Source organism: Theropithecus gelada, chromosome 1 (assembly GCF_003255815.1).
Source record: "Theropithecus gelada isolate Dixy chromosome 1, Tgel_1.0, whole genome shotgun sequence".
NCBI lineage: Eukaryota > Metazoa > Chordata > Mammalia > Primates > Cercopithecidae > Theropithecus > Theropithecus gelada.
Genome location: NC_037668.1, coordinates 40,446,054 through 40,463,474, shown reverse-complemented (window position 1 = coordinate 40,463,474; position 17,421 = coordinate 40,446,054). Strand labels below are relative to the sequence as shown.

The window sequence follows — 17,421 nt, the reverse complement described above, 5'->3', positions numbered from 1 at the left end:
CGCCTGCTAATCCTCCAGTGGTAGCCTCCTTGCTCGACCATCAAATTTCAACCCCTCCCCATGGCCAACAAGGCCCCCACAGATTTTTCCAATCTCATCTTCAACTACCCTCAGCCCCCCTACCCTGTACTAACAAGGCTCCAATTCGGCTCTGCTACACCTCGGGATCTTACCCTCCTGGCCAGAGGCCTCTGAACACTCTACCCTTCTCTGATCTCCCTCCACCAGGCAACTCTTCATCCTTCACACCAACACCGAACCTTGGTCTAGGTCAGCTTCCTGTGCTAAAAGTTCTCACGGAAAACTACACTGGGGGATGTAGTCAGCAAAATGCAGAGAGTGAGAAACTAGCAGGTAAGCAAATTGGTTTCTTCAACAAATAACATGCAATGAAAAAAAAAAATGAAGGGGACCCTATAGTTTATAAAGATTTTAACAGGCTGGGCGTGGTGGCTCACACCTGTAATCCCAGCACTCAGGGAAGCCGAGGTGGGAGGATTGCTTGAGCTCACGCTGGAGTGCAGTGGTGCGATCATGGCTCACCAGTGGGACTCTGTCTCTACCAAAAATTTTAAAAATTTGCCAGTCATGGTAGCTCACACCTGTAATCTCAGCACTTTGGGAGGCCAAGGTGGGTGAATTGCTTGAGTCCAGGAGTTCGAGGCCAGCCTGGGCAACATGGCAAAAAATTAAATCTCTACAAAAAATTTAAAAATTAGCCAGGTGTGGTGGTACGCACCTATAGTCCCAGCTACTTGGAAGCAGAGATGAGAAGATCCCTTGAGCCTAGGAATTTGAGGCTACAGTGAGCCATGATTGCACCACGGTACTCCAGCCTGGATGACAGAGTAAGATCCTGTCTCTAAAATTTTTTTTTTTTTAGATGGAGTCTCGCTCTGTCACCCAGGCTGGAGTGCAGTGGCTGGATCTCAGCTCACTGCAATCTCCGCCTCCTGGGTTTACGCCATTCTCCTGCCTCAGCCTCACGAGTAGCTGGGACTACAGGTGCCCGCCACCATGCCCAGCTAGTTTTTTGTATTTTTTTTTTAGTAGAGACGGGGTTTCATTGTGTTAGCCAGGATGGTCTTGATCTCCTGACCTCGTGATCTGCCCATCTCAGCCTCCCAAAGTGCTGGGATTACAGGCTTGAGCCATTGCGCCCGGCTAAAATTTTTTTTTTTTAATTAAAAATTAAAAGACTCGAATGACTTATCAACCAACTGCCATACGTGGACCTTATTGCAAACTCTAACACAATATATACTTGCAAAACAATTGGAAATGTGAATACTGGCCAGATATTCGTGAGTATTAAGGAATAGCTGTTTCATTATTTTTCAGGTGTGAGAGTGGTATCGTGGTTATGTATGTATTTATTTATTTATTTCTGAGATGGAGTCTCACTCTGTCGCCTAGGCTGGAGTGCAGTGGCATGATCTCAGCTCACTGCAACCTCTACCTCCTGGGTTCAAGCAATTCTCGTGCCTCAGCTTCCCGAGTAGCTGGGATTACAGGTGTTCACCATTACGCTCGACAAATTTTTGTATTTTTAGTAGAGACGAGGGTTTCACCATGTTGGTCAGGCTGGTTTCGAACTCCTGACCTCAAGTAATCCACCTGCCTCGGCCTCCCGAAGTGCTGGGATTACAGGCATGAGCCACTGCGCCCGGCCAGTGGTTGTGTTTCTAAAGAGTCCTTATCTTTTAGAGAGGCATGCAAAAGTATTTATGGATGAAATGGTATAATGCATGGGATTTGCCTCAAAATAATTTGGAGCGGGGGATGTATTTGGAGTACACATGAAACAAGCGTCAAGAGAGGCTGATTTTGTTGAAGCTGGGTAATTGGTGCGCTGGGGTTTATTATCCTATCTGCTCTACTTTTGAGTAAGATAAAAATGCCCCACAGTATTCACATTTCCAATTGTTTTGCAAGTATATATTGTGTTAGAGTTTGCAATAAGGTCCACGTATGGCAGTTGGTTGATAAGTCATTCGAGTCTTTTAATTTTTAATTAAAAAAAAAATTTTAGCCAGGCATAATGGCTCAAGCCTGTAATCCCAGCACTTTGGGAGGCTGAGACAGGCGGATCACCAGGTCAGGAGATCGAGACCATCCTGGCTAACACAGTGAAACCCCGTCTCTACTAAAAAATACAAAAAACTAGCCGGGCGAGGTGGCGGGCGCCTGTAGTCCCAGCTACTCAGGAGGCTGAGGCAGGAGAATGGCGTAAACCCAGGAGGCGGAGCTTGCAGTGAGCTGAGATCCGCCACTACACTCCAGCCTGGGTGACAGAGCGAGACTCCGTCTCAAAAAAAAAAAAAAAAAAAAAAATGCCCCACAGGCCGGGCGTGGTGGCTCATGCCTGTAATCCCAGCACTTTGGGAGGCTGAGGTGGGTGGATCACCTGAGGTCAGTAGTTCGAAACCAGCCTAATATGGTGAAACCACGACTCTGCTAAAAATACAAAAAAAAATTAGCTGGGCATGGTGGCATGTGCCTGTAATCCCAGCTACTTATGAGGTGAGGCAGGAGAATCGCTTGAACCCGGGAGGTGGAGGTTGCAGTGAGCCGAGATCGTGCCACTGCACTCCAGCCTGGGTGACAGAGCGAGGCTCTGTCTCAAATAATAATAATAATAATGCCCCATAATAAAAAGTTAACCACCAGGAGGCCGGGCGCGGTGGCTCAAGCCTGTAATCCCAGCACTTTGGGAGGCCGAGACGGGCGGATCAGGAGGTCAGGAGATCGAGACCATCCTGGCTAACACAGTGAAACCCCGTCTCTACTAAAAATACAAAAACTTAGCCAGGCGAGGTGGCAGGCGCCTGTAGTCCCAGCTACTCGGGAGGCTGAGGCAGGAGAATGGCGTGAACCCGGGAGGCGGAGCTTGCAGTGAGCTGAAATCCGGCCACTGCACTCCAGCCTGGGTGACAGAGCGAGACTCCGTCTCAAAAAAAAAAAAAAAGTTAACCACCAGGAAGCAAAAAAAGAAACTCACAGATCTATGTTCCTTCTCTTCACAACACTTAAGCCAGGTGGTACTCACATACACCCTTGGGACTGCCAGTTTCCTGTCTGTTCCCCCACCAGCCATGGGTTCCACTGTGATGATGGGAAGAGGTGGGAAGCTGGGACTAAGCTTTGCTTATAACCAAATCCCAGCCAGTGGGGCCGGCTAGCATGTTCTAGGCATGCTCAGTCGATGGCTGCTTTCACTTCCCATTTGCATCCTTGCCTCTCAATACTAGGAGTTAAGAGCTGACTTAAAGGGAAGTGGGGGCCAGGCACGCTGGCTCACGCCTGGATTCCCAGCACTTTGGGAGGCCAAGGTGGGCAGATCACTTGAGGTCAGGAGTTCGAGACCAGCCTGGGCAACATGGTGGAACCCTGTCTCTACTAAAAATACAAAAAATTAGCTGGGCATGGTGGCGCGTGCCTATGGTCCCAGCTACTTGGGAAGCTGAGGTGGGAGGATCGCTTGAGCCAGGGAGGTGGAGGGTGCAGTGAGCAAGATGGTGCCACTGTACTCCAGCCTACGTGACAGAGTGAGACCCCATCTCAAAAAAAAAGGGAAGGGTGTCCTACCTGCACAGCCAAGCTCTCTGGTGCTGGGGGCTCAGTGGCGCCACCCAGGCTGTACCTGCAGCAGTAAAGTGCCAGGCATGGGGGAAGCTCCCTGTCGTCTGTGTGGCCCTGGTGGCCTTCTGCAGACTCTCCCTCTCCTGTCTGGCCCGTTCCTTCTGTTGGCACCACAGGAAGAAGACTAAGGAGACAGGGAGGAGGGAGAGAAAAGAGAGAGTAAGCAGACGGGAGGATCCGAGCCAGGAGGGGCCCCTGACACGTGGGGGCCTGTCTCCCCCATCTCTGAGTAAGTTAAATCTAGCTCCAATACTCTAGCCTCCGGTGTGGGCCTGCATCTGCGTATCAGCCCAGAAATGCAGGCTGTGCTCCTCTCATGCTGTGTGTCCTCAAACTAGTTGCTTAACTTCTCTATGCCTCAGTTTCCCATCCGTAAAATGGGCATAATTCCTCTTGGGGGTCACTGTGAGGCTCAAATGAGATTGTCTCTGGGAATGTGCCAAAGCAGATGCACAATAAACGTTCACTCAAACTGGGTCCCCCGCCCCTGCCCAGTGCGGAGCTCAGGCCCTGCATGTCCAGGCTCCACCTCCCTACTTTCCCAGCACCCCACATCTCACCCGCCAGTTGCAGGGCCTCCAGTATCTGGACTCTCTCATCTCTGCTGTCTGTTCTCTGCCCAGGACGTGACAGAAGCCACTGAGCTCTCTCCTCCTCCCTCAGACTTCCTGGACTAAAAGTGAAGTTGCCCAGAGAGAAGCCGATGACCCGGGAGGGAGGGCACACGGTCCCAACCTGTCCACCCCACCCCAGGCAGATGCGGTCTGCCCTTGGGAGCAGAGGGCGCTGAGTCCCCCTATCCTCTTCTGGACAGTTCATTTTATGTCAGATTTAAAAGCTATTGCTGGGGGGAGGTTCTGCTCTTGATTTATTCTCTTTAATACTATTTGGATTTTTTTTAAACAACAAACATGTATTAAAATAAATATCATTTAAATGATTATTTAAATACATTTGTTCAATTTAAAAACAAGAACATGGCCAGGTGTGGTAGCTCACACCTGTAATCCCAGGACTTTAGGAGGCTGAGGCGGGCAGATCACTTGAAGCCAGGAGTTTGAGACCAGCCTGGCTAACATAGCGAAACCCATCTCTACTACAAAAAAAAAAAAAAGATTTTACATATATATATATAAAAACACACGCACACACACAAATTAGCCAGTGCGGTGGCACACACTCGTAGTCCCAGCTACTCGGGAGGCTGAGGCATGAGAATTGCTTGAGCCTGGGTGGCACAGGTGGTAGTGAGCAGAGATCGCACTACTGTACTACAGCCTGGGTGACAGAGCAATGCTGTGTTTAAAAAAAAAAATGGCCAGGCGCGGTGGCTCAAGCTTGTAATCCCAGCACTTTGGGAGGCCGAGACAGGCGGATCACGAGGTCAGGAGATCGAGACCATCCTGGCTAACACGGTGAAACCCCGTCTCTACTAAAAAATACAAAAAACTAGCTGGGCGAGGTGGCGGGCACCTGTAGTCCCAGCTACTCGGGAGGTTGAGGCAGGAGAATGGCATAAACCCAGGAGGCAGAGCTTGCAGTGAGCTGACATCCGGCCACTGCACTCCAGCCCGGGCGACAGAGCAACACTCTGTCTCAAAAAAAAAAAAAAAAAAAAAAAAAAAAATACCCAACTGTAGTAGAAAATTGGGGAAATAAAGAAAAATATAACCAGAGGCCAGGTGCAGTGGCTCAAACCTGTAATCCCAGCGCTTTGGGAGGCTGAGGCAGGCAGATCACTTGAGGCCAGGAGTTTGAGACCAGTCTGACCAACATGGCGAAACCCTATCTCTACTAAAAAAATACAAAAAAAAAAAAAAAAAAGAAAAAAAAAAATCAGCTGGGCGTGGTGGTGTGTGCCTGTAATCCCAGCTATGTAGGAGGCTGAGGTGGAAGAATTGCTTGAACCCAGATGGAGGTTGCAGTAAGCAAGATTGTTCCACTGCACTCCAGCCTGGGCAAAAAAAGAAAAGAAAAGAAAAGAAAAAAATAACCGACTTTAATCCCACTGCTCCAGAGATAAGCATAGTTTCCATTTTAGCATTTTTCAATGAAATATTTATTTTTCACTCCTTAATTGTGGTAAAATACATGTCAGAAAGTTTACCATTGTGGCCGGGCGCGGTGGCTCAAGCCTGTAATCCCAGCACTTTGGGAGGCCGAGACGGGCGGATCACGAGGTCAGGAGATCGAGACCATCCTGGCTAACACGGTGAAACCCCGTCTCTACTAAAAAATACAAAAAACTAGCGGGGCGAGGTGGCGGGCGCCTGTAGTCCCAGCTACTCGGGAGGCTGAGGCAGGAGAATCGCGTAAACCCGGGAGGCGGAGCTTGCAGTGAGCCGAGATCTGGCCACTGCACTCCAGCTCGGGCTACAGAGCGAGACTCCGTCTCAAAAAAAAAAAAAATACAACAAGAAAAATTATCCTATTACCTTTTTTTTTTTTTTTTTTGAGACAGAGTCTCGCTGTGTGGCCCAGGCTGGAGTGTGGTGGTGAGATCTTGGCTCACTGCAAGCTCCACCTCCTTAAGTGTACGGTTCAGCAGTGTTAGGCTTCACATTGCACATTTTCGGTTTTTTTTTTTCCTTCTGGTCCTTTTTCTATGCACTGTGTGGTTTCTATGCAACTATGTGGTTGGGAAAAATATTTTTGATACATTTTTATGCTCCTTTAAGAAAAATTTAACATTGCCACACCATTTTCCCTTGTTTTTAAAAATGCTATGCAAATATTCTTTTTTAAAATTTTTTTTAATTATTTTTTATTTTTTGCAAATATTCATAAAAATACTTCCAGGGAGGGGGCTATGAGAGGATGAAGCTTTCAAGTTAATTAATATACTTCAACTATTTGGAATATTTTTCAAATTGAGCATGCATTACTGCTATGATTGGAAACAAAACCAATAAAAAATCTTCCTAAACATCATATTGGATGGTTGCTAATCGTTCATTACATGGTCAAACCATCATTTCCTCACTCACTGTTGAGCATTCAGGCTGCTTTTCAGCTTATTTTTTTGAGACAGGATCTTGCCCTGTTGCCCAGGCTGGAGTGCAGTGGTATGATCATAGCTCACTGCAGTCTTGATTTCCTGGCCTCAAGTGATCCTCCTGCCTCAGCCTCTAGAGTGGCTGGGACTACAAGCACGCCCCCACGCCTGGCTAAATGTTTACATTTTTTTGCTAGAGACGGGGTCTCGCTATGTTGCCCAGGCTGCTGTCTAACTCCTGGCCGAGGCCTCCCAGAGTGTTGGGATTACAGGCGTGAGCCACCATGCCTGGCTGTTTTGAAGTTTTTACAATTATAAATGATGCCGTGATGGACATCTTTTTTGCATCAATCTTTGCCCACATCTGCTTATTTCATTCCCATTCTTTTGTGGGGATGAGGAAGTAGTGGGGGTAAGGCAGGAAGTGGGGGAAGGAAGGCCACCAGCTTCCCAGGCCACCCTGACCAACCTGATGTGTTCCAGCCTGCTTCTCTGGGAGAGGTCCGCCACTGTGCTTCTTCCCAAGGAGGGGCCTTGGCCCTGGGCTCTCCTGGAGGGCGGGGACCCTGGCCCAGCCTGCATGTGGGGCTGTACTTGTTTCTGCTGTAAAGCCAGGTTTCTCCACTGGCTCAAGAGAGAAGGGGAAAGGAGATGTTGGCCTTGAATCTGCCTCCCAAGGAAACACCAGGCAGGGGAGGGGACAGGAGTAACACACGCCTATCAGATTCCACAGCCTGTGGTCTTAACCATTACTCTGCCTATTCGTTCCTTCTTTGGGCATGAAGGAATGAATGAATGAACAAATACAGAGAGATGCATCCCAAGAGGCAACACTTTCCTTAGAAGACGAAAGCTGGGACTGGACCCCTCTCAGAGCACCCCTTTCCCAAGGAGGGAAGGACACAGATGCTCCCTCCCAGCCCTGGCTGGCAAACCACTAATAAAAAATAGCAGCCACTTATCTACTAGCTTGCTGTATGCTAGGCAGTGTTCTGAGTCTCTTATTAATTTACTCTCACAATGACCCTGAGAGAGGTATGTACTATTATTATCATCATCCCATTTTAGAGAGAAAGAGACTGGGGCACAGAGAGGTTAGGTAACTTGCCCAAGGTCACACAGCTAGCAAGTGGTAGAGGGGGCAGGATTTGAACTTAGGCAGAGCTGATTCAGGTGTGTGGACTCACAACTACACGATCTACTGCTGATCATTCATGAGGTGCAACCTATGCCCAGTGGGTGCCCTCTCCATAGACTGAGTCTCCTCCCCAGACACACTAGTGCTTCACACAGCCCCCTGGCCCAACCTGGGGACTCCTGACCTCTTGGAAGCTCCAGGCCAGCAGAATCTTTGTGTACCGCCCGCATGCTGCCTCCAGCTGAGCCTCCTGGAGCCACAGGGCCTGAAGGCCCTTTCGCAACAGCTGCCAGCGGCCCAGTGCCACTGCCGCCACCACTGGATCCAACTGCCTCTTCACCAAGTGCCTCCAGGATCGAAAACATCTGGACAACAGCTGCCAGCTGGGAGCAGACCAGGGCTGATCAGGGGTGGACTGCCCTCCTATCCCCAGGGAGAGCCCAGTGGCTGGATACCCTCCGAGATGCCTTTCCTGCAATCAGTCAGGTGGTGACCCACACCACAATACAAGTAACACACTGTAGACTGGAAGAACTTCCCTCTTACTGATGGCTGGACTTGGAAACCCCACACAAGCAAGGCCCTGAGGGTCGGAGAATGCCATCTTTATTTCTTTTACATAATATATATATTATTTTGAGACAGAGTCTTGCTCTGTCACCCAGGCTGAAGTGCAGTGGCATGATAATGGCTCACTACAGCCTCAACCTCCTGGGCTCAAGCGATCCTCCCACCTCAGCCTCCCGCGTGCACCTACAGACGTGCACCACCACACCCGGCTGATTTTTGTAAATTTTTTTTTTTTTTTTTTTTTTTTCTAGAGACAGGGTTTTGCCATGTTGCTCAGGCTGGTCTTGAACTCCTGAGCTCAAGCAATCCGCCTGCCTCAGTCTCCCAAAGTGTTGAGATTACAGGCATGAGCCACCGCATCCAGCCAGAGATTGCCCTCTTTGCCAAAAACCCAGGGTGGCCTCGGAAGTTCAGGACACTCAGTGCCCCAAACCCACAAGCATCCCTTCATTCTCGTCCCTGGAGCCCTGGAGGCTCCCTTCATTCCCCAGCAGGGACAGGAAATAAGTTCCTCTTCCTTGAAACCCTGCCTCATCTCCATCAGGCCCTCATCTCCATTCGCACAGGCAAATGGAAGCACAGTCCTGAGCATGTGTCCCCCCCCACCCCCGCTCCAACCCCTGTCCCCACCCAGCCATGGCCTCACCAGGTTGCCTCAGACTCCGGGGCTACAATGTTTTGTGCCTTGTTCTGGGAAAGCAAGAGTACATAACACAGTTCTCAGGCCAAGCAGCAGGCAGGCAGGACAAGGCACCCCCTGCCGAGCCTCCCTGCCCCGGAGCAACGCCCCCTGCCCCCACCCCACCTCCAGCCTCCCCCAGCCTCTACCTTCCAGGCATTGCTCGCTGGGATTGTGTCTGGCAGATGGAACGCTGTCCTCTCCTCCTCCCTGTGGACCCGCTCCCTCGGGGCCCCCTCCTCTCCTTTCTGCTTGGGTGGGACTCCCCAGGCTGTGTTGGAGAAGGCTGAGGAACAGGAGCTGGCCTCCCTGCTTCCCACCCCTTGAGGGAGACTGGGGTCACCCTTCTGTGCCCTGCCATCTGGAGACGCGGGGGAGCAGCTGTCCCCTGACCCCAGGGGGTGAGCGGGAGGGAGCCCCTGCTCGGGATTAAGGGAATCCCCAGTCAGTGTCCCCAGAGTGGTCTCAGGTGACATTAGCTTGCTTTGTGCCCAAGAGTCTGAGAGACTAGCCGGGGTCTTCAAGAGAGCTGCAGTTTCCCTTTGGCCTCGAAGGCATCTCCGCCTCTCATCCCAGGAAGCAAGGAGAGGCTGGTGGGCGGAGAGTGGCTGACCACCGCTGGTCCAGAGGTCCTGCTGCACAGCACGGGGGGGTTCCTGGGGTGCCTGGCACCTGAGTCTGGCTGCCTCCTGCGCCAGGCAACGTACAGAGGCCAGCAGCTGCTGGATGGCAGCATGGGATGGGGCCCGAGTCTGGTTCTGACTGGGGATAGCCAGGTCCTCCAGGGTGAGAGGCTCCCCCACCAGCCTGGACCTCCAGCTCCCCAGGCCACCCCAGAATCTGAGGCCTGGCCGTGTGTGCTCATCAAGAGGGGCAAAGGCTTCAGTGGGCCTGAAGTCCCCGCTAGGGGTGCCTGGGGCCGGCAGCCTGGACTGCCTCAGACAGGGAGATGGGCGGGCCAGTGGCTCCTGGGATAGGAGACGACCCCAGGGCAGCTTGTGGGGCCCAAAGCTCCCCCCAGGCTCTGGGCAGAGGTGGGGGCTGCTGGTCTCCCTGCTGCTCAGGTTGCTCTGCTGAATGGCGAACTCTCGAGCCTTCCCTTGGCACCTCCGGGCTGGAGGCTGCAGGTTGCTCTGTTGCCAGACGCTTGAATTTACCAGTCGGCCAGTCGTGTCCTTCAGGGCTAGGCCCAGGCGGGGACCAGGGCTGGCCAGGTTGGTCTGGACTCGGCAGGGCTCCTGGTCTAGCACCGCCCCTGGGGAGGGTGTGGCAGCACGCCCTCCCCTCTCCACCTGGCACCCGGGCACCCACTGGTCATGTCTACTGCTCAGGCTGATGCCCAGGCTCCTCCGGAATCTTCGTTGCTCTAAAGAGAGGAGAGACAGTCATGCCTTGGGGGAGGACTTGGGTGGCCGGCACTCAGGTGGGACAGGTGGAGCTGTCCAGGCCTCAGAGCCAGGGAGGGGACGGGGCCCTAGCAGCAGGAGGGAGCTAAGACTTCCGGGGTCTGCTGCCAGCTCTGTCTCCCTGGGTGAAGCGATGGGTAGTCCCTGGGGCTCTTGGAGTGGGGGTTCTTGGAGCTGGACAGAGGGAAGCAGAGAGATATTTAGGAGGTAGTTGAGGGGGTCCCAGGAGAGAGATGATGGTGGCTGGGATCGGGGGTAGCAGGTGGGTAAAGAGAAGATTCAGACAAGCTTCAGAGGTGCAGCCAGTAGGCTTGGGGGAGTCAGGTAAAGGGGAAAAAAGAAAGAATCAAGGGGGACTCCTTGATTTCTGGCTTGAGCAAAGAGGTGGTGGGGGCAGTGGTCTGGGGTGAAAGCAAGACCCCACAGAGCAGTGGGTAAAGGTGAGCTGCTCTGGGAACACAGAGAAGGGCCTTGGAGGCCCTTCCCAGCCCCTAAGCCCACTCCACAGGCACAGAGTCCTCGTGCGGATGGATGAGGTCCCGGGAGGCTCTGGGCGAGGGGCCTGGCAGGCAGAGTGGGCCATAAAAGTTGCTGCCTTTGTGGATGGGAACTAAAGCTCAGAGAGGTCAAGCAACTTGCCTCATGGTCACACAGCTGGAACACGAAGAAACTGGGATGTGAATTCAAGAATCCACATTTGTTCTTGGGCTGCTCCCCTTCTTGGCTGGCCCAGCTGTGTGGCTTCCTTTTTTTTTGAGAGGGAGTCTTGCTCTGTCGCCCAGTACAACCTCCGCCTCCCAGGTTCAAGTGATTCTCCCACCTCAGCCTCCCAAGTAGCTGGGATTACAGGCACCCACCATCATGCCCAGCTAACTTTTGTATTTTTGTAGAGACGGGGTTTCACCATGTTGGCCAGGCTGGTCTTGAACCCTTGACCTCAGGTGATCCACCTGCCTCGGCCTCCCAAAGTTCTGGGATTACAGGCATGAGCCACCACTCCCGGCTCTCTGTGACTTTCTTAAAGCCTCAGCAGCCTGAGCAGGGATGTCCCCAGCCCACCGCCCCTGGTACTGGCTGACCTGTGGGGGCCCCATCTTAGCCAGGGGCACCAACCAGGCCTACTCCTGGTCCCCTCTCTTCCTGACCTTACTTTCCCAAGACCCCTGCTCCTTAGGCCCCAGGCTGGGAAAACTGTTCTATGTGCCGCCGACCATGGTGGCTGATCTGTGGAATTAGCCAGGCCCTATAGGCTGGCCTGCCTGGGAGGGGGGTTCTGGGCCGATACCGAGACGGGCCCTGCTCCTGTAACCTCCCATCCAGGCCCTCTAAGCCTCTTGCCTGGCTTCAGGAGCACTGCAGGCTTTGGGGACACATTCTCCTTGTGGCTGGCATCAGACCTTAGCTCCATGGGCTCAGGGACAGGGGTGTCCTTGGTCCACCCCACAGTGAGTGGCCTGGTCTGTTTAATAAGATGGGCCCTGCGGGGAGAGGACAGGTTGCCCTGGCTCTCATTCAACCCCACCCCATTCTGATCCCTACCCCTTCCCTTTAACAGTACTCCTGGCTACTCTTGGCCTGGTCCCAGCTGCCTGGGGCTTGCCCCTCACTGTTCTGGTCTCTCAGGGGCTCCTCTCCCTGCCCTACTTATCACCCCTCTTTCCATGGTAAGTGTCCAGGTCAAATGCTGCCCCATCCTGCCCCCTAGACCTCTCGGCTGATCTGCACACAGATCTAACCATGCAGGTCCAGTGACCTCCTCCACGCCTACCCAGATGTCTAACAGGCATCTCGTGAGGTGAGCGGCCCTCACCTGCCACCTCCCAACTGGTCACCCTTATTCTGCCCTCGTCCTCACACCCGACAGCCTCCTCTTCATGCAGTGGCAGGGTGATCCTGTGAACACTGAAATCAGATCATGCCCTGCCTCAACTCTAATGCCACAGAGGCTCTCCAGCCCACTCAATGCCCCTGCGAGCCTTCAAGGCTGTAGGCGAGGGGTTAGCAATTACTGCCTGGGCTAGTGGTCCGTTATGTGAATAAAGTTATATTGGAACAAAGCCCATTTGTTTACAGACTGTCTGCTTTCCAGCTGCAATGGCTCAATAGCTGCAAGATACCTTAGGCTGCAAAACTTTTTTTTTCTGAGACAGAGTCTCACTTTGTCGCCCAGACTGGTACAATGGCGTGATCCTGGCTCACTGCAACCTCTGCCTGCCTCCCTGGGTTCAAGGGATCCTCCCGCCTCAGCCTCTAAGAAGCTGGAACCACAGGCGCATGCCACCATGCCTAATTGTTGTATTTTTTGGTAGAGATAGGGTTTCGCCATGATGGCCCGGCTGATCTCGAACTCCTGACCTCAGCTGATCGGCCCGCCTCGGCCTCCCAAAGTGTTGGGAGTACAGGCGTGAGTCACCACACCCAGCCCCGCAAAGTCTTTAAAATCCGGCTCCCAGTGACGGTCCTCCCAGAGTCTTCTTCCCCTTGCCCACTGTCCTCCACACACACCAGCCCCCTGGCTGCTCCTCCAAATGGCACACATGCCCTCACTGCAGGGCCTTTGTGCTGCTGTCCCTTCTGCCTTCAAGTCTTGCCTCCCACATCACAGTGAGCCCTCCCAGCCCACTGTCTCTCCAACTGCAGCGACCTGGCCTCTCCTCACTTTGCCCTGCACTTGCGGCCACCTAATATAGTGACGACATTAGTGAATTTCTTCCTCCATTGGCCTAGGAGCCACACGAGGGCAGGCTGGTCTTGTTTTTGTTTTTTTTTTTTCCCTGCTGGATTTGCAGCCCATAGAACAATGCCTGACCCCCAGCAGGGGCTTGTAAATGTGCATTGAATAAATGACAACCGTGCTAGGCACCGTGCAGCCTTCAGCAGGCGTCCTGCCATTTAATCTGCACCGCAGCCCTGGGACTTAGGTTCCCTGTTTTAGAAATGAGGACGTGAGCTTAGAAGGGCTGCCTGCCCCGCCCAGGGCCTCAGAGGGGTGCCCCAGGGCTGGCGCCACAGCGCAGGCTCTAACCAGGACCACCCCACCATCCCCTCTTGCCCAAGTTGACTTGAGGCTGCTCAATCCACAGGAGACCTTCCTGCACCCCCACCCCTCACGCCGGGCTCTTCTGTCCATTTCTCTGCTCCTCGTCCCCCTCCCTCAGACTCCCCCCTCCCACTCCACCCCCACCCCTGTCCACTTAAGGGGGCTCACAGCCTCCCTCTTCTTCCCACCAGAAGAGCCTGAGGTCAGTTTCCTGTCCTCATGGACCTGCCCTCACGTGCGTGGGTCCTCCTCGGGTCCTCCTTCACCCAGTCGGATTTGAATCTAGAGGGGGCTCGGGCTGGCACCGCTAACGACCCCCGCAGGTCGTGGGCGGGAGAGCAGAGCGTGCTGCCCCGCGCTTGGCCCCGCCCAGCCCTGAGCCGTGGGCGTGGCCACCGACTTCCGGCACAGGTTTTGCTGGGTCCTCCGCAGGCAAGGCACGTGGTCTCAGGGCAACTTTTGCACGTGCAAGATAAGCGACTTTCTCTTGGCCATCAGGTCCCTGGGAACTTCCTCCACCCTCTGCCCTGAATCCTGTGGCAGCATCATTGGGGTCTGGGCTTCCTCCACCAGGCGTGCCTCCTCCTGGCTCCTTCCCACACCTAAGGCTGCCTCCTGGAGCCCCCGCCCCACACCTGGGATACCCCTAGCCATGCCCCCACCACCTGTGCCTCCTGAGGCTGCAGGACATGCCCCCGGCTCCCATTGGCAGGAACCCCAGGGGCAGGACATCCAGGTCATGGACACTCGCATCCTCACCCATTCCCAATAGGTGCGATGCCCCGTCCAGGGATCTCAGATACGGCTGGCACACCATGGCCCTCATGGCTGAGGACACCCCCGTGATGGGCCCCCAGGATCTGGGGGGCAGCCCCCACCCTGATCACGACCTGGAATGCCTCATCCTGGACGTCCTTCAATGAGCATGTGCCCCAGGGGGCCTCAGTCTGGCTCTCCCATGGGTCACCCAGGTACTATGCCTCCACAGTATGCGTGGACCTCCTCCACTGATGCCGCCTCATGGATACACTGGCTCTCCCCAACCCCTACCCTATGGCTTCCAGCAGAGGCCTCTCCCTCCACCCAGGCCCACTCCCTAGCCTCCAGTTCCCCCTCAACGCCCACTTCGGGGCCCTCTCCCTCAGTAAATTCACATTCTTCTTCCTCCTGTTATATCTTCCCAATATCTTTTTGATTCCTTGGACCAGAGATGCTGCAGCTCCTTGCAACTAAGGCACTAACCCTTTTCAGCCTTCCCATCTTCATTTATTTTTTCCCCATAGAAGGTATTTCTTTCTCATGTTGGTCTAAGTATTTTGCAAATGCAGAGGAAAATAAAACTATAACAAATTCCTTGTTTAAAAAAAGAAAGAAAGGAAAGAAGGAAGGAAAAGAAAAAGGGAGGAAGGAAGGAAGAAAAAGAAAGAAAGAAAGAAAGAGAAAGAAAGAAAGAAAGAAAGAAAGAAAGAAAGAAAGAAAGAAAGAGAAAGAAAAGGCCAGGCACAGTGGCTCACACCTGTAATCCCAGCACTTTGGGAGGCCGAAGTGGATGGATCACAAGGTCAGAAGTTCAAGACCAGCCTGGCCAACATGGTGAAACCCTGTCTCTACTAAAAATACAAAAATTAGCTGGGCGTGGTGGTGGGCACCTGTAATCCCAGCTACTCGGGAGGCTGAGGCAGGAGAATCGCTTGAACCCAGGAGGCAAGGGTTGCAGTGAGCCGAGATCCTGCCATTGCACTCCAGCCTGAGCAACAGACCAAGACTCCATCTCAAAACAAAAAAAAAAAAAAAAAAGAAAGAAAAGAAAAGAAAAAAAAGAAAAGGCTGGATGCGGTGGCTTATGCCTATAATCCCAGCACTTTGGGAGGCCAAGGTGAGTGGATCACTTGAGATCAGGAGTTCTAGACCAGCCTGGCCAACATGGCAAAACCCCGTCTATACTAAAAATATAAAAATTAGCTGGGTGGTGGTGGCGTGTGCCTGTAGTCCCAGCTACTGGGGAGGCTGAGGTAGGAGAATCTCTTGAACCCGGCAGGCAGAGGTTGCAGTGAGCCAAGATTGCGCCACTGCACTCCAGCCTGGGTGACAAGAGCAAAACTCCGTCTCAAAAAAAAAAAAGGGTCGCGGGCTGGTAACACTTACCTCCCCTACCTCTCTGGCTTGATGTGAGGGTCAGATGTTTAACAAATAAATGCCAAAGGGCTTTTTAAACGCTAAAGCAACTCTTGAAGAGGAAGAGGTGATTACTGCTCCCTTCATAGGTCTGTGTGTCTAATCTTTCCTCCTAAACCTGGTGGATGGAAGCTTTTGTTCTTTAGGTTTATTTGTTTGTTTGTTTGTTTTTTGAAAAGAAGTTTCACTCTTGCCACCCAGGCTGGAGTGCAGTGGTACAACCTTGGTTCACTGGAACCTCCGCCTCCTGGATTCAAGAGAGTTTCCTGCCTCAGCCTCTGGAGTAGCTGGGATTACAGGCGTGTGCCACCACATCTAGCTAATTTTTTTGTATTTTTAGTAGAGACAGGTTTCACTATGTTGGCCAGGCTGGTCTTGAACTCCTGACCCCAGGTGATCCACCCACCTCAGCCTCCCAGAGTGCTGGGATTACAGGCGTGAGCCACCACACTCAGCTTGTTCTTTAGGTTTTGACTGTCTTTTATCTCTAGTAATACCTTTTGCCTTAAAGTCAAATTAACTCCACCAGTTCCACTTTGGTCCCTACTTGCCTGGTATAACTTTTTCATCCTTCTACCTTCAGCCTTCCCACGTCCATAATCTTAGGTTTGTTATTTGTAAGCATAATATAGCTGGTATTTAAAAAAATCTGATCTGGCCAGGCGCGGTGGCTCAAGCCTGTAATCCCAGCACTTTGGGAGGCCGAGGCGGGCGGATCACGAGGTCAGGAGATCGAGACCATCCTGGCTAACCCAGTGAAACCCCGTCTCTACTAAAAAATACAAAAAAAAAAAAACTAGCCGGGCGAGGTGGCGGGCGCCTGCAGTCCCAGCTGCTCGGGAGGCTGAGGCAGGAGAATGGCGTGAACCCGGGAAGCGGAGCTTGCAGTGAGGTGAGATCCGGCCACTGCACTCCAGCCTGGGCGACAGAGCGAGACTCCGTCTCAAAAAAAAAAAAAAAAATCTGATCTGAGAATCCTGTATCTCGAGTTTAATTCACTTACAAATGTATGATTTTGACATATTTATTTTAACCATCTTATTTTTGTGCTTGCTAGTAGCCAAATGTTTCATCTTTCTCCTTTCTTGCAGTTTTAAGAATTGATCAAGGTTTTCTTTTTCTTCAGGTCCTCCCCGGCTCTTCACTGGCTTGGAAACTGCACATTTCATATCTTTTCTTTCTGTGGTTATCCTATACACACACACACACACACACACACATTTAGAGACAGAGTCTTGCTCTATCCCCCAGGCTGGAGTGCAGTGGTGCAATCTTGTCTCACCGCAACTTCCACCTCCTGGGTTCAAGCAATTTTCATGCCTCAATCTCCCTAGTAGCTGGGATTACAGGTGCCTGCCACCATGCCCGGCTAATTTTTACACTTTTAGTAGAAATCGGGCTTACCAAGTTGCTCAGGCTGGTCTGGAACTCCTGACCTCAGGTGATCTGCCCACCTCAGTCTCCCAAAGTGCTGGGATTACAGGCATGAGCCACCGCGCCCGGCTTCAAGATATTTTAAAATGTATATTTAACAAAATCTAAAGTTGCCAGTATTTAATCTCCTTCTAGGTCAAAATAAAGGGCTTCAGCACACTCTGTTTCTGGTCAGATCGTCCTGAATTACACATTATTGTCTGGGAGACTAAACCATGTTTACTATTTCCTTTGTGCAGCTCAGATCTTCCTTCTGAAAAAAATTCCATGTGCCATCAAAAGATTCTTCAGATGTTTCTATATCAAAGATTTATGGGTGATAAACTCAACTGTCATTTTTCT

At 52.2% G+C, this 17,421-nt stretch overlaps 1 protein-coding gene and 1 pseudogene across 1 annotated transcript in view; one reads left to right on the top strand and one right to left on the bottom strand.

The window, feature by feature from the left end:
* C1H1orf167 (chromosome 1 C1orf167 homolog) overlaps nucleotides 1–13,789 on the bottom strand; it is a 28,897-nt gene extending 15,108 nt beyond the window's left edge. The window contains 8 exon segments of the mRNA XM_025373476.1: nucleotides 3,589–3,766; nucleotides 4,203–4,315; nucleotides 7,107–7,261; nucleotides 7,960–8,158; nucleotides 8,992–9,035; nucleotides 9,174–10,390; nucleotides 11,769–11,908; nucleotides 13,706–13,789. Of these exon segments, the coding sequence (XP_025229261.1) occupies nucleotides 3,589–3,766; nucleotides 4,203–4,315; nucleotides 7,107–7,261; nucleotides 7,960–8,158; nucleotides 8,992–9,035; nucleotides 9,174–10,390; nucleotides 11,769–11,838 (1,976 nt within the window). The 5' untranslated portion in view covers nucleotides 11,839–11,908; nucleotides 13,706–13,789.
* On the top strand, nucleotides 13,690–14,618 carry LOC112622818 (annotated as a pseudogene).
* Nucleotides 14,619–17,421: the final 2,803 nt, after the last annotated feature.